General features: G+C 40.5%; 1 protein-coding gene across 1 annotated transcript in view; it reads left to right on the top strand.

Annotated features, from left to right (window-relative positions):
* LOC121519870 (chloride channel protein 2-like) overlaps positions 1-23,882 on the top strand; it is a 51,500-nt gene extending 27,618 nt beyond the window's left edge. The window contains exons 13-24 of the mRNA XM_041802964.1: positions 1,096-1,251; positions 1,329-1,398; positions 1,477-1,587; positions 2,083-2,296; positions 2,502-2,635; positions 5,122-5,372; positions 5,743-5,854; positions 5,978-6,024; positions 14,647-14,685; positions 14,763-14,867; positions 18,858-18,944; positions 19,117-23,882. Of these exons, the coding sequence (XP_041658898.1) occupies positions 1,096-1,251; positions 1,329-1,398; positions 1,477-1,587; positions 2,083-2,296; positions 2,502-2,635; positions 5,122-5,372; positions 5,743-5,854; positions 5,978-6,024; positions 14,647-14,685; positions 14,763-14,867; positions 18,858-18,944; positions 19,117-19,662 (1,872 nt within the window). The 3' untranslated portion in view covers positions 19,663-23,882. The remainder of the gene's footprint in view (positions 1-1,095; positions 1,252-1,328; positions 1,399-1,476; positions 1,588-2,082; positions 2,297-2,501; positions 2,636-5,121; positions 5,373-5,742; positions 5,855-5,977; positions 6,025-14,646; positions 14,686-14,762; positions 14,868-18,857; positions 18,945-19,116) is intronic.
* Positions 23,883-26,044: the final 2,162 nt, after the last annotated feature.

Genomic DNA, 26,044 nt, shown 5'->3' with positions numbered 1-26,044 from the left:
TTATTAATTCAGCAGCTCAGACTTTTAGCTGCATGTCCACCCCCTACCCCCTACAACACTGCTTCTCCTGTGCTTTTACTTTGAAATAATAGAAGGGAGCAATATTTTGTGATATACAGTAAGCTGGATGTGTGGTTGCTCTACAACTAATATGTTTTATTTAAGTGTAAGAGATATGAAAGGCGGAAGTTAAGCCTCTTGGTTTGGCTAAATTTGATGTCTGTATCCTTTTTTTTGTCATTGTTGATTTGTGAAGTGTATGTAAAAATTCTTAAAATACAGTCATGTGCATACATTTCAGGCATGTAGGGTGCTAATGATTCATCACAGGGCCAGGACTAGGGGCTGGGGGCGTGGGCAGCCAGAGTCAAGTCTGACATATATTTATGTCTTATGTCGTATAGGGATACGTTTATTCCTTAGCTGCTAAGTACAGCTTAACTGCATCTCTCTCGAGCCTTTTCACCCCTGGTAATACGACTGCCAGTGGTTTTTGAGCCCTTGGGACATCCACAGAAGCACCAAGGGCTCATGGCAAACTTGCTACCCACCTGGACAGTGTCCTAGACCATGCTTACTTGCTGCTTCCACCCCTTACTCAACCTTAAAGATGTTGCCTTTGTTTTTTGAACAGATTATTTTCCCATGCCCCTTGTAACATGCAAGCACATCAAGAGAACCACCAAGGGTCATGCGAATCCTCTTACCTAACCAATGGTGCCTTCAGGCAGGCTTACCCATCACAACTATGCCTCACTTCGACCTCAATTTTTGGCCCAAACATGTCTAAAAGTTCTACATACTACTATAAATATTACTTTAAAACTAAGGGAAGAAGCCCAAAAACTTACATTTGGAAATAAACACAGAAATCCATGAAATTAAAAGGTAAATCTTTTTCGCTATCTACCTGTTAACATTGATACTATAACTGAGGAAGTAATTTATTAAACTAACTTCAAAAGCTTAAAACACTTCATCTATCAACTATTATCAACCAGTTGTTTACCTTGTGTCATCATCAGGTTCTGTCAGGTTTTTTAGGGAAAAAGAAGCTAACATTCAAAAACCTTCTCTCTTGTGTCTACCTGTTAGCTGACACAGCACGAGTCCCTGGTTGCACTTTTTGACAACCGTACCTGGTGCCGTCAGGGCGTCGCAGAGGAGTTCGACTACATCAGCCACCACCATGCCTGGAAACACCCCCAGGTCAACGTCTTCATCACACTCATCCTCTTCATCATCATGAAGGTAAACTTTAGAGAAGTGTCAACAAAATGTGGTGGAATTTCTGTCTTTTCATGGTTTCTTCTGTCTCTCTGTTTTAGTTCTGGATGTCTGCTGTGGCCACCACCATGCCTGTTCCATGCGGGGCTTTCATGCCAGTTTTTCTCATCGGTAAGTTTTATCCTCTGTTTATTCTTCAGCAGTTGTAAAGACATGTCAACATGACTTCTGTCTGCTTGTAATTACCAGGAGCAGCTTTTGGCAGACTTGTTGGAGAGATTATGGCAGCCATGTTTCCTGATGGGATACATGCTGACGGCAGCGTGTATCCCATAGTTCCTGGAGGTTATGCTGTAGTAGGTGAGGTTATGTTTATATTACTACCTAATGCTACTTATCTATGTTTGACTTATTTTATATCAGTATACATAGAAACACTTTTGAGTGTTATTTCTGCTGTCTCTTGTGTGATTGAAATTGTTGTTGCAGCCAGCCTGCAGCCATTTTCATAACTTCATACCAACCTCAAAAATGTGACTGATGAAAATCAATGCCACTTAAGCTGAAAACTAAATAAGGAAGTCTTTGAATGCATAACTGCCATGGTTGTGACTCACTTGTTAGTGTGGCAGGAATATATTAAATATTATGATTGAGAGTGACATCCAAAAGATTTTCATTTTGATTCACTGCCATGCAGCAACCTCTCTTATTTGATAATGTAGATATGTTTGTACATGTATATAACATGCTAGCGTGTCATATCACATGCCTGTGTTACCCATATGTGAATGGATTTAGAATAACTGGACAGAAACAAAATATTTTTCTTTAATTTGCTTCCCTCCTCCGCAGGTGCTGCAGCGTTGTCTGGAGCAGTCACCCACACTGTATCCACTGCGGTCATAGTGTTTGAGCTGACTGGTCAGATCTCCCACATCCTCCCTGTGATGATAGCTGTGATCCTGGCTAACGCCGTGGCCCAGGCGCTCCAACCATCGCTCTACGACTCCATAATCCGCATCAAGAAGCTTCCCTATCTGCCTGAACTTGGCATGGGACATCATGAGTGAGTCTCTGTTTATAATGCTTGCCAATGTTTTTTATTAATAGATTGAGTTGTTCCATATTTCTCATATAAAAGAGTCTTTGCCTTTTTATATATCAAATTTTGCATCATGTGTTCCTCTCATTTTCTTTTCTTTCTCACACTTGTTTCCCTTATCTCCCTACCCTCTCTGCTCTTTATTTTAACTCTATCTTTCATCTTTCAGGAAGTATAATATCCGTGTGGAGGACATCATGGTCAGGGATGTGCGCTTCATTACTCTTAGTTCTTCCTATCGAGAGCTGCAGGAGATGCTTCTGACTGCTCAGCTCAAAACACTCGCCCTGGTTGAATCTAGAGGTAAGAACAAGGCAGAAAAAGAATAACAATTACTCTACATCATCTTCCTTTGATTTCAAGTGCAGATAGGAAGCTCAAATGATGTTATAATGTTAATTTTCTGTACTCCAGAAGGCAAGTTGTGTAATCAGTGAATCTAAAAATAGGATTACCATATTTTCAAACCTCCAGGGGATACTTTAATTCTACTCCAAACCTACATGTATGAGCTCATGGTACAATTGGATTTTTCATCATCACTTTGGAAAGTGCCTCAGCAGATGCCTCACTAGAGTAGGTTATGCCATCTCTCAAACCTTGAAATGTGGCTTTACATTTGCAGTGTGTTCAAAAGAACACATTAATTATCAGGTACTTTCTGAGGAAGCTGCACCTCTCCTGGAGATCTTTGGAAAACACTTTCTGTCTGCCATGACAGCAGCTATGTTGCCTGAGGCTGTACAGGTCCTGTTAGTATGATAAGCTGGGCTAGCTAGCAACATGCAGAGACTGACTGACACATGTAAAGACAAATCAGTATTGAACTTTTGGGGTTATTTGGAGTGTTTGATGATTTTCTGTTTGCTAAAACTGCAATGGCAATGGCATTGATGTATGTACAGGCATTGTTGCAAGCAATGTGCACTGCTTTGGGACTTTAATGGTCAAGATTTTGACAGTAGCTGTAAACACTAGAATATATTAGTGTTTAACTAATATCTGGCCTTGGATCATGGATCTTGAAAACAGGGTGGCCCTGGTCAAATTGGGACGCATGTTCACCCTATATTATTTCAAGGCTGCCCAGAAGGGGCGATAAAGAGGAGAGCTTTATGAGGTCCTGCCATATGGGGGGGGGGAGATGGTTGAGAGAATCCGAAAATACATTTTATTTGTTTATGCTGGAGTACAATAAAGCTTTTTCCAAGAAGTAAACCCCTTGTCATTAAACAAAATTGTCTTTTTAAGGTTGTAATAATAGTGTGGATGAGCACAGAGTCTAAACCCCTGAGAAAGTGATTTCAGACGTCAGGATGCTGTGACATGAAACTGTGACAGCTTAAGTGTAAAAATAGATAATTACATCCATCCATTTTCTTTAGGGGTCGTGTGTGTGTGTGTCTGGGGGGGGAGCTGGAGTCTATCCCAGCTGTCATTGGGCGAGAGGCGGGTACACCCTGGACTGGTCGCCAGTCAATCACAGGGCTGACACATAGAGACAGACAACCAGACACACTCACATTCACACCTACAGCCAATTTAGAGTGATCAATTAACCTAGTGAGCATATTTTTGGTGGTGAGACGAAGCCGGCGTACCCGGAGAGAACCCATGCATGCACAGAGAGAACATGCATCGGCCCTGACCGGTAAGTTAATCAGGGACCTTCTTGCTGTGAGGCAACAGCGATAACCCCTGGACTAGATGTGTAAAAGATGTGTAGATATGGTAAAAAAGTCCAGTGTGGAAAATAGTTGGAGAAACTGGTGAAAGGGGGCTAAAAACTGGCATGATCGAACAATTTTATCATCAAATCAAATTTTGGATAAGCTACTTATTTTAACATCTAATTAGGAACTTACATCCACTTTTGTATTGAGCAGTCAAATGATTACATTGGCTAACTACTATAAAGATAGCTAGCCAGTGTAGCTTTTAATCTAGGAAATATCTTTAATATTGTTTTAACTTGTTCAACAGTTAAATGGATGAGTGAATACAAGGAAGGCAAACTATTATAACCATTTACTGTTATGTTACTCCTTTCTGACTGTATCCTGTGACTAATGAAATGGTTGGGTTTCCTAGAATATGATTGGATGTTAACTTTTGTCTTTTGATTGATAATAGCTGATGGGTTATTTTTTGTTTAACTCTGAGAAAAAGAAAAACCACTCAGGTTGCTCTTGTTTGTACTCCTTTCAGTTTCTAATATATGTAAAAGGTTTAAATGATGATGATGATGATAGTCTTATTTTGTATGTTTATACAATTTTCAACTAAGCATTATTACAAAACAGCAATTGAGCTATTAAACTCTCAATGTGAGGAAAAAAATTAAAGAAAATGAATAGGAATTCTGTCATTAGGCCATGGACTTACTGCTCAGTGTAATAAAATGGATGACCATTACTGCAAAGATTTATTATTTCTATACAATTATTTTAATGGCTGTAAATGGGTAGGTGTCAGATTAATCGAATACTGCTTAAATAACCTTTTGACATTTTCCATTTTAAAGATGCAGTATGTTTTACTATTTAAAGAAAGCAAGATAAGGTTTTTGTTGCAGAATACTACTCTACTACTAGCACATGTATGGGACAATGTCAGCAAAGAAAAACAAAGTACCATTGTGTCTACAGGGGTTGTTAGAGTTGAAGCAAAGTCCCGAACAGGAGCTTTGAAATGATACCTTTTTGTTTTTCTTCTGCTGTGCAAGAGCTTTGTCTACAAAGCCACCTTAATCTTTTCCTTTTATCGTCCTCTTCTTCCCTCTCTCTCAGAGTCCATGATCCTGCTGGGCTCCATAGAGCGCCTGCAGCTCCAATCTCTGCTCTCTCTACAGCTGGGCCGCCAAAGGAGGTTAGAGTACCTTCGTCAGCTGGCCCAGGACAATGGCACCAACGACCACCTGCCCAGCCTGACCACTGACAGCACTCCCAGCTCCCCCTGCTCCCACACCCACATCAACTCCTCCACCAATACCAGCACTAACACTCGCCAAGTGGTCCGCTTCCTGGTGAGCACCCAACAGGTGTGAGAGGCGTCCGGGGGCGCCAGGGCTGGGCTGGGGTGAAGTCTGGCTTGGGTTGGGTTGTAGCAGTAGATTAAAGTTAAACCAGCATGTGTAAAGCATGTAGCAGTAGGTAAAGGCACGGATGAGGTTGTTTTGGACAGCTGTTGTGGTAAGTGATTAAAATGTATTAAAGTTTTTTTTGTATCTACAATGTTAACAAATGTCTTCTGTGTCTCTGTCGTCTGTGCCCTTACCTGTGCTGTCCTGTTTGTTTATATGCATGTGCTCATATTTGTCTTTTCTGTGTTGTCCACTGTGGACGTTTGTTTGTACTTGTGTGTGCATGTGCTTGTGTCTGGCTTTCTCTGTTAATATGTTCTCCATGTAGATCTCCACAGAAGAATCTTCCTCCTTCAGCCCTGTGGTTTCCAATGTCCAGCTTCCTCTGAAATCTGCTCTGAAAACAGTGTCTGCCATCAGCGACACAGAGACACCAAATAGTATGTACTTTACACTATTTCCAAACACACCCAAAGACAATCACACACAGGGGCACAGACTGATTGAAAAAAAGTCATATTTCCTGGATAAATTGAATAAAAATTGATTTTGCTCTCCCCCAGGCTCTCAGACCCTCTCCTGTGCAGACCAAGACAAGGAGCTGCTGGAGGTAAGAAATAAAGAAAGGCGGTTGTAATGTTCGTGTGGGTGCAATTGTGCTGTATGAATGTGACACGGATCGTATGCGTGGGTGTGTGTGCTCTCTCTGAGTCCACGCATAAGCCGTCCGCCTCTTTTTCCTGCACCTTCTGCAGGATCCTCCTACAGGCAGCAGGGTTTTCCTGTGTGATCTCATGCTGTGGTCGCTGATTTTTGCTTTAAAACTTTTGTGAGTCATTGCCCCCTCACTACACAACACATTCACTTCCAGTTAAACGCTTTTCAGCATCCCACATTTAAGCATTTCTGGTTAAGCGATAAATGATGATGTCCTACAGAGTGGTCAAAATGTTTTATTTTTATTGCTCTATAATTGGTCTGTCTGTCACTATAAACTGCAAATAAACTTGAATTTTTCTGAAATGTATTAGTATAAGTGTAAACAAATATATTAAACGTGCCCAGTGTGCATAAATATACCTTTAATTGTGGGAATGATACAACTATAAAACCTAGTCATGGGTTTAAAAATCATATCTCCATATTTTTCATGTAAATGATTAAACAATATATTTCTTTATTTGTAACAAATAACAAATGATTGTCACAATACCAGAATTCTCAGCTTTGCAGTCAGGAAAATCGTAAAATATTTGAAACACAAATTTAGAACCAAACACTGAAATGCATAAGTACAAAAATGCATAAAAACATAATTGAAAGGCATCATCAGATGTCAGTAGTGGAAATAAAGTGCATCATTTTTGTTCATTTTAGAAATTTTAACAAATGTTAGGTTCTTTTCTTTAAAGGATTCTGCTAATAATCTAACAATATTGGAACCTATTCAATGTCATTGCAACAAAAATGGAAGTCCTAGGCATCCAATATTGGGTGATTTGGACATATATATAGCAGACCAACTCAATAAACAATAAAAAACACTTTTGCAACATTTCAGTATCAATGTTGTTAAAATGTTCCATGCTCTCAAACACCATGCGCCTCAAAAGATTCAACATTATCTTCATGATATGTGGAATACATAAGTACAAAATTTATTGATCTGAAGTCATATTTTCAACCGTGTGTGAGAGAGAGAGAGAGAGAGAGAGAGAGAGAGAGAGAGACATAAAAACTATCCGAGTTGCCCAAACGTGTTGGCAACATTTGGGCAGTTGGGTTGAAGTGGCACGGAACAAGGGAAAATTAGAAAACAAGAGACACCCTCACTTCTTAACGTATTAGTGCAATTGAGAAAGACTGCATGAGTTTTTCTCTTTGGCTATTTTTCGTTGCAATTTTTGATGAACAAAAAAAATACCCAGTATTGAGTGTCTAGTACTCCCCAAACAGGTGTCAGTGTAGTTTTGATTTTTAGTAAAACTATAAATGCCCCTTGATTTAAATTAATTGGTTATTCTCCATTTAGACTATTTAGTCATAAGCTTTTTACAGTTGCCGTTCTTTCTATTAACAATCTTTTTGCTGAGCCTGGGTCTGGCAGATACAGTTGCAAGAAAAAGTATGTGAACTCTTTGGGATTTCTTGGATTTCTGCATAAATTGGTTATAAAATGTGTTCTGATCTTCATCTAAGTCACAACAATAGACAAACACAGTCTGCTTGAACTAATACTGCACAAAAATGATATATTTTCATGTTTTTATTGGACAAAACATGTAAACATTCACAGTGCAGGGTGGGCTAATGACTTCTCCAAGAGCTAATTGGAGCCAGGAGTCAGACAAGCTGGAGTCCAATCAGTGTGATGAGATTGGATGTGTTGGTTAAAGCTGCCCTGCCCCCCAAAAAACACACACCAGTTTTGAGTTTGCTGTTCTCAAGAAGCATTGCCTGATATGAACCATGCCTTACACAAGAGCTCTCAGAAGACCTACAATGAAGAATCGTTGACTTGCATGAAGCTGGAAAAGGTTACAAAAGGATCTCTAAAAAAAGCCTTGATATTCATGTGTCCATGGTAAGACAGACTGTCTACAAATGGAGAAAGTTCAGCACTGTTGCTACTCTCCCTAGGCGTGGTCTTCCTGTAAAGATGACTGCAAGAGCACAGCGCAGAATGCTCAATGAGGTGAAGAAGAATCCTAGAGTGTCAGCTAAAGACTTGGAGAAATCTCTGGTACATGCTAACATTTGTGTTGACAAATCTACAATAAGTAAAACATTAAACAAGAATGGAGTTCATGGGAGGACACCACAGAGGAAGCCACTGCTGTCCAAAAAAAAACATTGCTGCATGTTTGAAGTTTGCAAAAGAGCACCTGGCTGTTCCATTGCACTACTGGCAAAATATTCTGTGGACAGATGAAACCAAAATTGAGTTGTTTGGAAGGAACACGCAACGCTATGTGTGGATAAAAAAGGCACAGCACACCAACATCAAAACCTCATCCCAACAGTGAAATATGGGGGAGGTGCCATCATGGTTTAGGGCTGCTTTGCTGCCTCAGGGCCTGGATGGATTGCTGTCATTGACGGAAGAATGAATTCCCAAGTTTATCAAGACATTTTGCAGGAAAACTTAAGACCATCTGTCCACCAACTGAAGCTCAACAGAGGATGGGTGATGCAACAGGACAATGACCCAAAGCATAGAAGTAAATCAACAACAGAATGTTTTCAACAGAAGAAAATACGCCTTTTGGAGTGGCCCAGTCAGAGTCCTGACCTCAACCCGATTGAGATGCTGTGGCATGACCTCAAGAGAGCGATTCACACCAGACATCCCAAGAATATTGCTGAACTGAAACAGTTTTGTAAAGAGGAATGGTCCAAAATTCCTCCTGACCATTGTGCAGGTCTGATCTGCAACTACAGGAAAGGTTATTACTGCCAAAGGAGGGTCAACCAGTTTTTAAAGCCAAGATTCACATACTTTTTCCACTCTGCACTATGAATGTTTACATGGTTTTTCAATAAAAACATGAGAACATATCATTTTTTGTGCAGTATTAGTTCAAGCAGACAGTGGTTGTCTATTGTTGTGACTTAGATGAAGATCAGAACATATTTTATAACCAATTTATGCAGAAATCCAAGAAATCCCAAAGGGTTCACATTACTTTTTCTTGCAACTGTATTCGTTTTTCCAAAGTAATTCGTTCAGCATGTCACTCACCATTGGCCAAATGAAGTTTAAATACAATTTTAATAAGAATGTAAGGCGGCACAAACTAGATCAATATTTTAGATAATATTGTCTCACCTGTTATCATGTCTGAAAATATATTGCTATATCGTAATAACTCAATATATTGCTCAGGCCTAGTTGATCTATTCTCTCATACACTGTAACTTTTGGTCCAAACTTTATTTCACTCCTTCTTTTGCAAGATAGTGTTTGTAAGACTTAACATGACACAAGTTGCAATATTGAATCAACCTCCAAAGTACACAAAAGGGACCATGTTGGACTTGATTAATTTCCTAAAACAAAAGTTATGAATGTAACTACAGTGCTTAAAGGTGGTGCTTAAAGCACTGAATACTCCCTTCGCGCATGCGCAGATCAAGTATGTATACCAACAATGTCACTTGTGACCCCTGGATGGCCCGAGAGAGGTTATATCTTCTGGTGTCATCCGGGGTTCTGTTTCTACAGAATCTTCTCGCGGGATCACGAGGATTCTGAGTGACTGAGTGCTCTGGCGGTCATTCAGGATTCATAGAACTGTAGTTATGTTCGTAACTTTCATTCTATTTCATCCCTGCTGACTGCCAGAGGCGGTGCTTAAAGCACTGAATGACTTATACCAGCAAAGTCACAAGGAATCCTGCCACCCTACCTCACTGGGCAGAATTGGAGGACTCCGGCAGGAGGGTCACCCCCAGGGGATGCGGAGTGGCCACATTCACCCTGTAGAACCTGGGGAATGTGTTCGGCGATGCCCATGAGGCAGCGGCACATGTGTCCTCCAAGGGTACTCCTCTCAGGGCAGCCCACGACGTGGAGACACTTCCAGTAGAGTGGTATGGGACGGTTACTAGTCCCATATGCATGCCCGATAACATCCACAATCTGGTGGGAGAGGCGCTGCTTCGAGAGAGGGCAACCCTTATTAGGGCCGCCGTAGCAGAGAAAGAGCTGTTCTGACCACCAAATGTCAGCAGTAGCTGCAATGTAGGCTCTCAGGGACCGTACTGGGCGCAACAGTTCTGGCTTGCCCCCACCCTCTCCTGGTGAGTGTTAAACTGTGCAAGCCTTAAAGGCTGGTTGAGGTGCGCATGTGCCAGCACTTTCGGGAGGAATGTTGTGTTCAGCCATAGAGTGATGCCTGAGTCGTCTGGATTCCACCTCAGGCATGAGGCTCTTATTGACAGGGCGTGTAATTCACTGAGTTGCTTAGCTGAAATAATGGCCAGTAGGAATGCGGTGTTACATGACACCCACTTCAGCTCTGTCCGTGCCAAGGGTTTAAAGGGAGGTTGGCATAGGGCGTCCAACACCAGAGGTAGATCCCATGGTGGAGTTCTTGGGGCTCTTGGGGGATGCAACCTCTGTGCCCCCCTAAGAAAGAGGGACACTAGATTGTGACTCCCTACTATGCCATTGTCGATTCTAGCATGTCAACATGATATTGCCGCCGCATACACTTTCAGGGTAGAAGGAGACCAACCATCTTCCAGGAGAGACTGTAGGAACTCCAGGACAGTGGGCACAGTGCAATGCACTGGGTCCTCCCTCCAGCCAAAGCACCAATCAGAGAAAAGCTTCCACCTATTGTCGTACTGCAAGTGGGTGGATGGTGCTCTGGCGTTCATGATGGTCTGCCTGACAGGGTCCGTGCAGCTGCTCAGCAGTGGGTCGGGCCCTCCAGTGGCCAAACCCACAGTTTGAGGCACTGAGGATTGGGATGCCAGATCTGACCCCCCAGCTGAGACAGTAGGTCTGTCCGTTCAGGGAGGCGCCATGGCGTGCCGCGACAGAGCCTGTGCAGCAGAGAGAACCATGTCCTCGCTGGCCCGAAGGGGGCCACCAGTAACATTCTGTGACCCTCTTGAAGCACTCTCGTAAGTGTTGGCCAAATCAGAGGAAGCGGGAGCCTGGGGATGGGCCTGAGCCTATAGGGACACCCCTGGACATGTAAGACCTGTCCCTCCACGGCACCAGGGCAAGGATGCACTGCCGTGACACTTGGAGCTTCCAGTGTCTGTGCTGTTTGTCATCCAAGTGTAAGCTGTTCAGCCATCTCTGCAGAGGGTGCAGCAATAGCAAGTCCAATGGAACAACGGCAGAGACCGATGTTAGTTTGCCCAAGAGACAGAGGAAAGTGACTTAGGGCAGTAGCCTGCCCCTTTGAAATAGGAGAAGGAGGCGCAGGATCTCGTCCACGCGGTGAGGGGACGGACGTGCCCTCATGGTTGTCGTGTCCAAAGCCACACCAATGAAGGCTGTGGTCTGGGAGGTGTTTAGACAGCTTTTCTCCTGGCGAAAACTTCGCTGCTCCGACTGACGCGGTCCCAGGGCTACTAGTGACTGTTATTAAGAAGTTCAACAAAAGTATTTCTTCTTGTAGTAAGTTCCGTACAACTAGCTTCGGCTAATGCTCCGAAGTAGGTGCAAACTGCATGCGAGGAGAAAAAAAAGGAACAGAACCCCGGATGACACCGGAAGATATAACCTCTTTCGGTATGTGGGAGAGTTTTTGATTGAATTTTGGGGAATGTATTTGTAAATATTTGGGAATTTAATAAGAAATTCAAGGGGGAATTAGCTTTGAAATTTGTTTTAAAATTCAGGGATTTAATGGATTTTTTAATGGGAATATTTAGGCTTTATGATTGAGTTTGACTGAAACATTTGGAAGGTATTACATTTTTTATGGAATACCAACATATTTAAGAATTTTTCATAGAAGTCCTAAGTCATTTCTTTGAATTTTTAGGAGTTTGTGTTTGGAATTTGTAAATTAAAATGTCCAAGAAATTCATAACTTTTAGAGGAAATGCTGTTGATGCCTTGCCCTAACAAGTTCTTGTGGTGGACCTACTTAATTTACTTCATTTAAAGAAGAGGGATCATTAGAGTCACAAAATGTCTTCAGGGGAAAATGATTGTTTGAAAAAAATTGGTGTTGAGGGGCTTTGATGGATTAGTGGTTAGGCATGCCCCATGTTCACAGGGGCCCGGGTTCAAGTCTGGCCTGTAGCTTTATCCACTGTCCTCCTCTATAAGTAAAGGCATAAAAAGACCAATATACAATATCAATGTTGATAATGATTGTTGTTGCATTCAATTTAGGCCATAGAAAATTACTCGAGTCTAGCAACATGTCTGATGTATTCAGTTGTAATGAGGAGGTGAAACAAAGTGTATAAAGTTTGTCACATTAATTCTGACATATGTGGATAAACAAGTGTGAATTTATACATTTATGGGGATGTTTGAGAAAACCTGTTGGGCTCAAAGTGCTTTACAGAAAAGCTTAAATGTGACATGTTAAAAACCTGTCTTCTGGCAGTGACGCTCTCATCCAATGTTCATTAACATTGGGCTCCGTCTACATACAGACTCTGTGGCCCCATCTTCATTAGTGGTGTAGTAATTATACCCTTTCAGCAACATTGTGCTCACATCACAGCCACTTCTCTCAGCAGAAGTCAGACTGGGATCCAATGTTGCCATGACACCATGGAAGGGACTAAACTTGTGCTGATGTTGTGTTAATGTTGTGCTGTGTTGATGCCTTTTCTCCCCACCTGGAAGAGCCCGGCTGCGCCGGCTCCTCCTGCAAAAAGAAAGCCCAAGTCCAAACGAGTGAGGATCTCCATGGCGGTAAGATTGTCTGCCGCCTAGAGACTGTTGCTTAGTAACCGTTGCCTTGCGACACGCACGTAGTGAGTACTGGACCAAAATATTTGTGGTGCACAGACCAAAGCATCAGAGTGGCTTTGCAGAGGGAGCGAGAGCAAGTGTGTGAGTGAAAGAGAAACCTGGGTCAGTTTTCTCTGACTGGTCAAAGGTTTGATGGTCTTTTAAAATCTGTCTGGATCAAATGTTTCTCTGATGTTTTAGATTGTTCTGTGTCTGGTTTGCGTTTGTAAGGGTGTTGTTTTGTTTTGGTTTTTGTGTTAAAGTTAATGGTGTCATTGGTGTTGTCAGTATGATTTCTGAATACTGGGAGCACCGATTGACACATAAATCAAACATTCAACTCAAAAACTCTGTAAAAATCCAATTGTATTACAACATACTGCTTTGACACCAAAAATTGTTTTTTTTACTCATTTTATGCATTTTCTAAATAAGCAGAAACCATCTACTTGTTGGTCAACATTGTACCAGTATGTTCTTATTTTTACTTCTAACAAAAATGTTCTGCTCTGTTCAAAAATGTTTCTGTCTTTCTTTGTTAAGCTTTGTTGTCCTTGTTATAACATGTTAATTTACCTCTAATGATTTTGTGTAACACTGAGAGCAACAAAAAGGCTTCTCATGTTTACACAGACTTGGCCAATAAAGCTAACCATGAGTCTGTTTCCTCAGATTGCTTGCTGTGTTATTGATGTATTGGTATAATTTTTTTTTTTTTTTTTGGATAAATTAATGGAGCTCTACTCCTTTTTACAAACCCCAGTTCCAAAAAGATTGGGACACTATTTAAGATGTAAATTAAACAGAATACAGTAATTTGTAAATGATTTCAACCTAAATTAAATGTAATGCAGCACAAAGACAAGTTATTTAATCAAAAAATGGAGAGATATACTGCGTGCTAGTTATTTACTGTTAAAACTGACACACTTTAGTGTTTTTTCTTGTTTGCTTGTTGTAGAAATATATGCATATTCAAAATTCTATGCCAACATACCATCCCAAAAAGTTGATGCACGAGCATCATTACCACTGTGTTACATCCATTTTTTTCTAACAACACTCTGTTAGTTAGTACAGTGCCTATACAGTATAAAGTATTCACCCCCTTGGATGTTTTACTATTTTATTGACTGCATTAATCAATTATGGTCAATATTATTTGGCTTTTTGACAAAAAAAAATCAAAAAACTCTTTAATGTCAAAGTGAAGACAGATTTCTATAAAGTAATGTCAATTAAATAAAAAATTGTAATGTAGAATAAGTGACTGCATAAATATTAACCCCCATATTAGTAGATTCAAAACCCTTAAAGCTTTGAAGAATCTAGGCAACATTTGTTGTATACAGTGTCTCTCTGATCTCAGCTGCTGAAGCTTGTAGCTCCTTCAGAATAGTCATAGGTGTCTTAGTGGCCTCTCTCACTAGTCTCCTTCTTGCATGGTCAATCAGTGCCATATTCCTTACATTTTCTGATGATGGACTTAACTGAACTATGGGGGATGTTCAATGCCTGGGCATTTTTTGTTTCCATCTCCTGACTTATCCTTTTCAATAACTTTCTTGGGGTGTTCTTTTGTCTTCCTGATGTAATGGCAGCCAGGGATACTGTTTAACCAGTGACACTTCCACTACACTTGTGCTGCATATGATTGAATATAGGTTGAAAAGATTTGGCAAATCTCTAAATTCTATTTTTGTTCATATTTTCCACATTGCCAAACTCCCTGGAATTGGGGTTTGTATGTCCAAAGAGGATTAATGTTTGCCTTGCCTGATTTTTTTCCTTTAGGATTCTGCTGAAGTAGAAGACTGCATGACTCCATCAGAGGTGAGACTGTTATAGACAGAGAAAATGCAAACATGATTTTTATGATCTGGAGTCTCTCATCATCTCTCTCAATGCAGATAGCAGAGTGGGAGGAGCAGCAGCTGGATGAAGCTGTGGATTTTAAAAACTGTAAGATTGATCCTGCCCCTTTCCAGTTGGTGGAGCAAACATCTCTACATAAGGTAACTAATCAGCAAACATAAAGTATATATACAGTGCTTAAAAAAAGGTAGTAGACCACCCTAACCAAAGTAAGGTTTATGCCACAGCTGCCTAAAATTAACAGCATTGGTAATTACCAAAATCATTTTTTATGTTTCTGCAATGGTTAATACACCAATATGTAGAAGCTCTTTGACCAAAATGATATTTTTAATGCTAAAATATAATTATTATTGTTATCCATGAATTTTCAAATTTACCGATTTACAAAAAAACCCAGAAAAGTAGTAAAGCACATTAATATTTCTTGATTAATATGTCAAATTATAGGTATTTACTTGCATTCCTGAACAGAAAATTTAGTTTTAGTGGTTGAATGTTATGCTTGGTTAATTTCTGACTTCTCAGAGAAGCCCAGTGAGCCGGCTCAAATTTTGGTGAATTCAGTTTGAAATTCCTCATTCCTGTTCAAAATGGTAAAACGTGGAGAGCTCACTGAAAATGAAAGAGTCCGCAATAAAGCACTTCATGATGCTGGATGGTCTTTGAGACAAATATGACAGGTGATCTAATAAATTTGTTAAACACTGTGTGTGTATATATATATATATATATATATTTTCTTTTTTTTTACTACAGTTCAGAGAGATGTTAAGGCTCATTCTGCCTCATTAGTTGATATACATTTTTATAATTTTTCACAAACACAAAAGGATCAGTTGGCTAAAGTTGAAAATCGAAAAAGTCATGAAAACTACATCGCATTTTGAACTTAATCGCAGTGCTTGCAGAAATGTCCCTGGTTACTTACCATAACAGGCAGTGCGTCATTCGGGATAACAACAATGCAGCATCTGGGATGACTCATAATGCCAGCATGTCCTTTTGCCTGCTGTTGGATTTTTTGACAACTTTCTTTGACCAAAACTGCAGTACAAGCTTTGTTTAACGAATCTGTAGCCATCCCCTCTATGCCTTTGTGTGTTTTTATCTCCCCTCAAAAATCCAGTGAGCACTGCCCCATCTTTAGATGGCCTGGAGCAACTTAAACTGAGGCTAGAGCACGTCCACATTTCTCTACTAGCATCACAGATTATAGAAGTTGAAGCTATTTACTATCATTTACTATTGCTGAAGTGTACATCCATAACTGCTACACTTTTTCATTGACACAGTGCACCTGAAATCAGCTGCTCTGATTATATTTAGCGTGTATGAAGGAGTGTGCGTCCCACACAGAGCATGCTTTTAGTATTTGTTATAAAATCATAAAGTCATAGATTCTACGCAGGAGCTTCTTGTAAAACACTGTTACAGATTGTTGTTTTTATGCACCAGCCTACATAAAAATACTTTTGCACCCTCATAAGGATCATGGCTGCACTGTTTTAGATACATTGGAGATCCTGGAAGCTCTTGGTAGGGATCCTGATAAATGCATTGCAGCAGTCCATCCTTGAGGAGCAAAGGGCTGAAAAGATGAGACTAAAAGCAGAGTAAGAGGCCAGAGAGTCCAATGCTGCAGAGAAGGATGGTGTGGTCAGAAGTGTCAAATGCTGCAGTCTGGTGGAGGAGAATGAGAGGAGATAGTGGGCTATCATCAGCCGCCATCAGAAGGTCGACCAGGCTATTTCAACACAATGGAAAGAGGTTGTTAAATTTAAGAGGGTTCTTAAGCTGGGTGTTTTTTTTCAGAGCCTTTGATAGAAACCAAAAGTTGGAGATGGGCCTGTAGTTGGTAGGTACGTCTGAATTTAGGTTAGGTATACATTATGACTCCAAACATTTTTCCATACATCCACTACCTCAATTAAGGATACATACTGTCTGTGGAGCACATTGTCAGGTAATACTTAATAATGACAAAGACAGTCTTCAAATTATCTAAAACAGGGATGGGCAACAGGTGGCCCTTGGTCACATGCAGCCTCCCTCTTCATTTACTTCAATCAATTTTGAATTTCAACATATGATGACTCTTAAGAAGCTTTACATTATATTGTCATTTTTGGAAATGCACTTATAGAAGTCGATTGTAAGTTACCATAGTGATCCAACTAGGTTGAAAGAGAGCCAGCTTCTTGATACTGGCAAGTATTGCTTCATGATCAACAGACCTGGCTTGCTCTCAAAACCCACTTTGTAAAACCCAAGTTATTCTAATTTTGGTTTATGGCTGTGAAATGTGAACACAAAGACTATAACAACTTTTGATCAAAGTATGAAAAAAGGTTTCTGGCTTTCTCTCTAGTGCAGGGGTTCCCAAACCGTTCAGCCTGTGACCACCCAAAAAACTGCACCAGAGATCAGGGATCCCCGTCTTGCCTTGACTGGGATAAAGCATATGATAGTGGACAAAGCATCATGTACAAAACTTGCATTTTATGTAGCTTTTATAACTTTTGCTTGTATTTAAGCAAAAATATCACATGACTACATTTTGATTTTAATTTGAACTCATTTTAACAATATTGTTCTGTATTATTCTGTTTGTTTTATGGAAAGCATCCCGTGACCCCCCTTCACTGCCTGACCCCACTCTGGGAACCCCTTCTCTAGTGCATCTACTCTGCTCTCTTCTCATTTTCCTGTCTGTCTTCAGCAGTCCTATCAGTGAAGGCTAAAGGGACCAAACAATGAAGGGTTTCTTGAGAATCAAAATTTGATGTTTAATATTTGTAAAATTTTGTAACTACAGTTTTCCATTTCAGCCTTTTTTTAATTTAACCTTCAAGTTATACAGTATATCCCTTGTAAAAATCCAAAGACATACACAAATGTAGAAATTAGAATGTGAAAGTAAATGTTTTTGAGATAGTTTTATACAGTAAATATGTTAAATTGCTCACAACCTCTGCACTTGAAGGTTAGCATCCTGACCCTCGCTACCAACTGGCAAGAAAAATCAGAGTTCATCTTGACTGCTATCGGGTTTGCTTTCATTCAAAAAACTGGATAAGCAAAGTCTGTAATGTTCTCAAATTTACAGACATTTCTGAGGAAAACATGACTGCAGCATGGCTGTATGAAAACAGTGAATTTTTATTTCTTAAGTCCATGCAAAAAAATGCAATGTCATGCACATCACATATTGCAGGTGATGTTGTCTTTGTCTGCCCTATACATATGTTAACCAGTTTCCAAAAGAATATGTGCTTTGTGTCTTAAGTGTTTTTTCCTCAGTATGTATTTGTTTAACTTTTCTTTTTTTAGATCTGTAGCAAGACGTCCATGACAAACAAACAAGTGAACAATTTCCTCTAACTTTTCATTACGCATTGAGGTCACATTATTTGAGTGTATCTAAAGATGATCAGATGGAGCAGAAGAGGAAGAAGTCAAACATCCCTCCCTTTAGTGTATGAGAAAGCCAGATGTTTTTTGTTAAACATGAATCTTATCTGTCATTCTGAATTGTTTTTGTGGAGTTGATGCTGTGGATATTATTCTGCACTTAATTTAGGATTTTCACACAACAACAGCCCTTCTTGCGCAGATCAGTTGTTGTAATATAATTACTGAATTTTAAGAAACACATTACCAAATGTAAATTGTGTTCTGCATGAAATGATGCTACATAAGATCAGACACAGTAAAAGTGAAACTGTAGGAAGCAGAGCAGAAGCACTATGGGTATAGAAAGAGCAGCGGTGCATGCACATACACCTGGGAAGTAGAGTTTGAATAAATAAATAAAATCAAGTCATTCTTCAACACAAGATAAAAAATTACTGACGAGCACTATTAAAAGCACTTTTAATATCCTAATTATGTCAAAACCTTTTGTTAAAGATGTCTCACACAGCCTCTCACTTTTTTTTCACAAAAATTTACTCTGCATATGACAGACATGATCAATTTGCACGGGATTAAAATAGACAGATACCCCGTACAATTATTAACATGTAAAATAACATGTCTGATTTCAAGATATTGTGTTTATAATCCTGGTCAATATGACAATATAAATCCACCTTTCTATTTTTATGACCCATCTCTCTTCTCTACAGACTCACACCATCTTCTCTCTGCTGGGCCTGGATCATGCTTATGTGACCAGCATGGGGCGCCTAGTTGGAGTTGTCTCTCTCAAAGAGGTGTGCATGTGGGAAGTCTTTCCATTTATACAACTTCACAAATTAGTTTTTAGTCTGTCTACAATAATCACTGTTCACTTTCTCACCCCCTTTTTCTTATTTTACCGCTTTTATGTACTCTCTCTTGCTGTTTGCTGTCTTTTTTGTTCCTTCTGGCTTTGCTTTTGTCCAGCTGCGCAAGGCTATTGAGGGCTCAGTGACGGTGACTGGGGTTAAAGTTCGCCCTCCATTGGCCAGTTTCCGTGACTCTGGGAACACCACAAATGTATCTGAAGTAACTGAACTACACAAGCTGTGCATTCGCCACAGAGGACTCTCATTGCCAAGGGAACCCAACCCCCCTGATGTGGAGGATCAGCCAGATCTCCAGTATAAAGAGATCCCTGTCAACTTCTCGGACCAATCAGATTTACAGTTTGAAACATGCCCTGGTGATGACACAAATGATTCAGCTGAATTAGTTCTCCAGGAAAGCCCCTCGTTCACCGAGGACCAATCGGAATTTACTTTTGACTGCAGCCCCTCCCACACAGAGGAAACAGACCTGGCCTGTGACTATGACCCTCCGAGCCAAACTCCTGATCCAGATGAAACAGAGCTAGAACAGGGGAGTCCATCGCCAAACAAGGACCAATCAGAACTTGAGGGAGAGGATAGCCCCACTCACACTGGGGATCAATCAGAGTTATCAGAGGGGATCCACACTCTTGCTTCATGAATGTTTACGTTTATTACACTTCTAGAGGTCAGTCACACCTCAAAGTCCAGCCTAGATACCTGTGTTTCTAACTTTTGTTGCGGCAGAAGCGAGCAGGTGAGAGTGAGCGTGAGTAGATGTGACATTTGTATTGTGTTTCAAACTGTGTAAATGTGTGGATGAAAGCTGGTGTCATTCAATTTTTTAACAAGTCCCATGAACAGACCAGAACAGACTATGGGTTGTCTCAGCTGTCCCCTGACACCCTTGCTTTTTCTGTGGCTCATTCATTGGGGGGAAATCTGGTTGTGCTGTCAGAAAATTATTTTACCACACTTTAGTAGGCAGCTCTGAATCTGAGACCAGCAGTTCAAGACTACATCATCTGCATATAAGAATCAAAGACATGGATTTACAGCCAAACTTACTGTAGTAAAGTTGTCTCTTTAAGCTTACATGGATATTTCTGCACAAAAAATATCCATTTTACCAGCTTCTGTGGTGCCATCCATTCATCCATTCATCTGTTTTCTTTAGCTTATACATGGCCAGGTCTCTGTGGCTGCAGGCTTAGCAGGTTAGCTCAGACATCCTCCTCTCCAGCAGTGATTTTAGGCTCCTCATGGGGGATCCCCAGGCATTCCCTGGCCAGATGTTACATACTATCTCTCCAGCAAACTGTTAAGGTCTTCTTCTGGAATGTATCAGGAAAAACTACTTATCAGATGCCCAAACAACCTCAGGTGACTCCTCCATTATAAATGAAAGAGTAGCAGCTTCTCTCTGAGCTCCCTCTGGATGTTTGAGCTCCTTATCGTGTCTCTTAGGCTGAGCCCAGCTACTCGGCTGAGGAAACTCACTTTGGCTGCTTTTATCTGTTATCTTATTCTTACCACAACTACTTTGACCTTGGGTTGGAACGTAGAACCGCCAGCAAAAGAGGTCCTTAAACCGGACACTTCCCTTCCTAAACAATGCCTTGAAATCCTGTGCATAAAATCTGAAACAGAATGAGAAGGCACCCAGGCTTAGAAGCATACGCTAAATGTACCCCCTAGGAGGAAGCCCTTGGGGATATGGCTGGAAAAAAATCAGACCGACAAGCCTGGTCCACTGCCCCTCAAGCACTTGTCCAGACTTTTATGTAACACTGAAGGTGCTTCTTGACTGCTTCAGTATCTTCTGCCAAGGATATCAATGAGGCTTCCAATACTGGTCAAAATTTTTTTCTTAAAAAATTGATGTGCTGTGTCAGTGGTTCCTTCAAGTTTCCTTCCACTGCTTACCTGTGATAGTTAAAACTGCTGGAACCAAGGCCCCAGTCTGTTCCTGAGTTGTCTAACAGGTTGTTGGACCTTCTTTTGAGGCCAACCAGAAGTTCTCTTCCTTTGACTCCACATCTCCTTCCACTCCTAAGTTCTTCATCAAGGACACCCCTTCCAAGTTTTTTCCATTAGTGCCTCTGAGGGTCATGAATTCTCCAAGGAGAACTATTAAAGTCCTCCAGTGGAATGTTTCTCAGAAATCTGCCAAATGACTCAAAGAAGGTTGCCTACTGAATATTGCTGTTTGATACTCAAGCACAAGCCTGTTTAGAACCTTTCTCTTAATGGCATGAGTTACATAAAGAAAAACATCTTTCTTATTGAAAACTCTAACTCATCATTGCTATGTGGGGGCTCATGAGTACCCAATCCCCACCAGCACCTCACCTTTATGTTTCACCTCCTGAACTGCTTTACAGTAAGGTTGGCATTCAAATTCAAATTATCCATCCCTGCTTGCCATTTGGCATGAACTTGCTGAATCCACTTGCCTATCCCCAATGTTTGTGGCAAAGAGAGATTGTTGTTTTGGGCTTGATCCCAAGGGTCAAGACCAAGCCACCTTGCCACAAAGGTCTGGCTCCAATAATAGCCTCTGTTTCTTTTGTCCAGGCAAGGAAGTTCACTGTATACTCATACACTGACTCATTTGGGTCTTGTGTATCATGCTTGGTCTGGACCACTTTGCCTAGAAAGACCATATGATGGGCTATTTCTCACTACAACACTGCTCCTTGAGTCAATAGGATATGCAACTCCTCAGCCACATCAAAGTGGAAATCCTTAGAGGGGATCTTTCCATAACTTTATGTCATATTAATCAGAGGTCACCGATCATTGAGGTCTTGTAAGTTGAGGACCAAAGCAGCCCTGACCTGGCCCTATACACAGCAAACAGCAATGTACTGTGTTCAGACACCTTCCCATCAGAACCAGCAATTAGTTTTTCTGCAGTTGAAGCTGGACCACACAGGCCAGTCTTCCCTTTGTTATTACATCAATAAATCTGTCCCCATTTCACTGGTTTTCTTGGACCACTTTTGGTCCTGACCACTGGGAAACCTTCCCAGCAGACTTGGATCACCCTGCAAGAGCTGCTTTTTTTTAAAGATGCTGTGACCTAGCCATTGAGCCATCCCAATCTGGCCTTTGTCAAAGTTGCTGACATCCTTAACTTTCTATTTTTAGCAATTGTGTCTTTTACAAGGGAATTTGTTCAACTATATGAGACCATTTCAAGGCATGGTGTTGTGCTTTAGTTTTTTTTGTGAAATGATCTTTTTTGAGATTAAAGATTTCCATAAAAACATGGGATTTGTTGAAACAGTAATGCCGAATGTTACCAGATTTATGTTTTAAATGAATGTGGTTGTGTGATTGTGTGTGTTTGACACTTTTAGGACTTCTTTTGCCATGCTCAGTTCTGGTCTGGACTCATGAACATGACTCGAGTCTTCAAGCCAAAACAACATCCTGAAAAACATAACTTCAAACATACCAAGGAAAGAAATATGCTACGCACAAACAATGAAGGGGGAGGAAAGGAGAAAATGATAGAAAAGCAAGCACAGAAGAACAAAGACAAGGGAAAATATTCTGATGAGCACATTGATGGTATAATTCAAACTACCTATCCACTAGCACTTGACCTTTACAGCAGAGGGCCAGAATTAATGGCTCATAGTATTCAAATATAGTGGCATTGGTTCAGTGTTGGCTGATATGCAATAAATATTCATTAATAATGCAGTACAAGGTGATTTAATAGCACCGGTGTTATCATCAGTTGCCCAGATTCAGTTGTTTACAACACTCTGCAGTCTTGGCAGAGTTACATGTCACAGCATTTTATTGTCAGTATTTTATATTTCTCTTACAACCAAATATTGGTGTCCATATCAGCCCCTGAAAATCTCCAATCAGATGGGATCTACTGTTCACACGATGACAATGGCAGCTTCCAAAGGTCCACCAAGCTTAGCACAGGGCTCCAAATAATGATGAAGCACATTGTAAGTACCATGAGTATAATTTACCAAACATTTAGCTTTGTTTAACTTTATGGGGCTGATTCAATAAGGGCAATGTAGACTGTCAGTCTTGTCACTTGAACTGCCTCTTCAATTTCTGCTATGTCTGTATTTACTGTGTTAAATGTGTTAATAGCATGTTAAAGGGACAAAATTGAGCTCTGAGCGAAAGGAAGACACTGTCTGTTGTACAGAGCACACACACACACAAAAAACACGCAAACACACACAATGTTATACACACACATGTATGCGGCCTGTAGATATTACCACCATTATATCTTATCTTAATCCAGCCTGGCCTCTAATGCAATGTTGAGAAATGTAACTGCTGTATGAAGCACAGTGGCGCACACAAGTTCAAAAACTGTTGTAGAGCAAAAATGTATGTGAGTCCTCGTCACGATTCAATGGATGTAAGTATTTTAGCTTCATGCGACAATTTTGAGCCTTATTTCGATCTTATGTGATACCACTGCAACATTATTTTTGTCTGTTTGTGCAAAGATTTTTCTCATGTCTTAAAGTTTCGTTAGCATATAGAATGTAAAGTAGTGCTCGCCATATAAGGTAACGTCTAAGGAGTTAAATGTAGAGAGTGCATAAGCTAATTTGCAGCGTATCTAGTTAAGCAATAAGTCTGTAGTCTCTCCCTTTATATGGCACTGGCCTGTATATGCTTTGTACATATGAACATAAACACAGATGAGATCTACGTACATGCTTTTGTACATAGGAGAGTTATGCATTTAAAATCCAACAGCCATTGTTATTTTTCAGAGGACATGAAATTGTTTTTGTACATGAGTGAATGATTAAAAAACACCTTAAAATGTAGAGGTTGTGTTTCAATCATGTACTGAGGCCATGAGCTAAAATCCAAACACTTAAGTTTCACTCTGTCTTTCCAGTGATAAGAAAATCTCAGTTTTCTTGAGATCTTGACTTACTGATTTTATCTCTGAATAACAACACTAGTTTTCCCATAAGTTTTTGAGAAAACAATGAAAATGAACTTGTTATCACAAGGAAAACGAGCATTGTTATTCTTGAATGAATACATCATCACATCAAATCAGAGAGGAATAAACTGTACAGATTCATGACTGCTCAGACTGGGTGCCATGTGACGGCTGCGGCCTGTGTTAGCTCCAGCTTGTGCCATTAGGGCTTTCATACCAGGCACGTGAGTATGCTGTGTTGGATGTGTCCTCATGCTGTTACAGTCTCTGTCTTTATTTGTAAGTTTTACCTCAATAAATCTCCCTACAGTGACAGTTCATTGTATAACCAAGCCAGGAAAATTTCAGAATAAAAGCAGTCTATACAAAACGAGTTTGTTTGAGCTAAGTTAGCTATGCAGAAAACGTACCTATGAAGTTTACAAAGCTGCTTTGTAAGCTTAGCTTTGGCTATGTTAACTACGTAGCTCCATTACCCACTTAGCTCTGTTATTTATAGCTAAGTTAGCTTTAGTAATAGGAAATTTAGCAAATGTAGCGAAAGCTGACTTAGCTATCCAGAAAACGTATCTATGTAGCTTACATTGCTGCTTTGCTACATAACACAGCTTCTTTATCTATATCTAAGCTAACTTAGCTACACAGATAGCATACCTTCATAAGCTACTTTCACCCTGCCTCTCTTTTCCGTGTCTGTTACGCCTTCGCTCCGCAACGCTGTGCTGTATGAAAGCGACCGTTCCACAATGGGGGGTCGATCTCGCCCCACCACTGATCCGGATCGAGAGGTAGTATCAGAGCCGTAACAGACTTTTCCACAACAAGTGTGAAAGGACGTCACAGCATTCCGCAATGGCGAGTGTGCGCCGCTGTCTCCATAAACAGGGGATTTAAATCCAACACGGTTTAATCGAGTGGCATTTCATCAGAGAAACAACAGGGGGATAAAACAAAGAAAAATGTGGATTAACTGGAGAGACTGCAAGGTTAGAGAGCTGATCACACTCTGTGCAGGAGAGGAGAGAGCAGACACATCTCTGCTCACAGCAGCGTCTGAAAAGTTCCATGATGTGTTCAAGTGAGCTCAGTACTCGGAAGTTTTCGACCTCCGACGTAAATACGTGCGCTGTGACACTGCTTAAAGTCAGACCTCAAACTCTGAAACATGGAGGAAAAAAAGTCCATTGGATCTAATCCATCAAAATGAATGTTCATGTTATTTCCCCGTATTTCATTTAGAAGATACAAAGTTTTGAACCAAGAAATCCAGAGTTTTGAGTTTCATTGAAAGCAGCAGCTGCCATCTGATTACAGGACTCCAGGGCATGTGTGTAAGCTAAGGTGTGCACGGCGCTGTTACACCTTTGTGTGAATTGCTCGTTGCGGAACAGACGGGCATTCGTTTTCACCTTTATTATGAAATCTCTGTGTAAAAATGGCTATAGCTTACATTGCTGCTTTGTAAGCTTAGCTTTAGATACGTTAACTACATAGCTTCATAATCCAGGTAGCTACATTATCTTTAGCTAAGTTAGCTTTAGCAATGGAAACTTTTGCTAATTTTGTTCAAGCTAACTTAGCTACGCAGATAACGTAGATAAATAGGTTCTTAGTTGCTTTGTGAGCTTTCATGATGGAAAAGATGTTTTGGCTTCTCTGTCGACCTGCTTTTGGTGAGTGTGTGATAGTAAGTAAGGGTTAGCTGTTGTGTGAGTGGTTGTATACAATGGCTGCTAATGGACTTAGCCACAGCGACAGTTTTGTCAGAACTGGACAACGTCTTTATTTAAAAAAGGGTAGAGAGCAACACTGAAACATTTTCGTGACACAAAAAAATGTTTCAGTGTTGCTCTCTACCCCAAGTTTGTGATTTTTATGGGTGGGGGTGTGCTTCTGTATCCACTGGCTACTGTCGCAGTAGCTGTTTGCTTGTAGGAAAGTGGAAGTTTAATCAGAACTGTACCACATTTCTTTTCAAAACAAGAACATAGTGCCACGCTGAAAGCTTGTCTTGGCAGAAAAGATGTTTTTGCACGTCTCCTGACCAGCCTTGGCATCAATGTGATTCACTGAGAAGATCAACCAT

This window comes from Cheilinus undulatus, linkage group 13 (genome assembly GCF_018320785.1).
Source record: "Cheilinus undulatus linkage group 13, ASM1832078v1, whole genome shotgun sequence".
NCBI classification, from domain to species: domain Eukaryota; kingdom Metazoa; phylum Chordata; class Actinopteri; order Labriformes; family Labridae; genus Cheilinus; species Cheilinus undulatus.
Note: the sequence above shows the minus strand (reverse complement) of the source record. Positions and strands in the feature narration are given on the sequence as shown.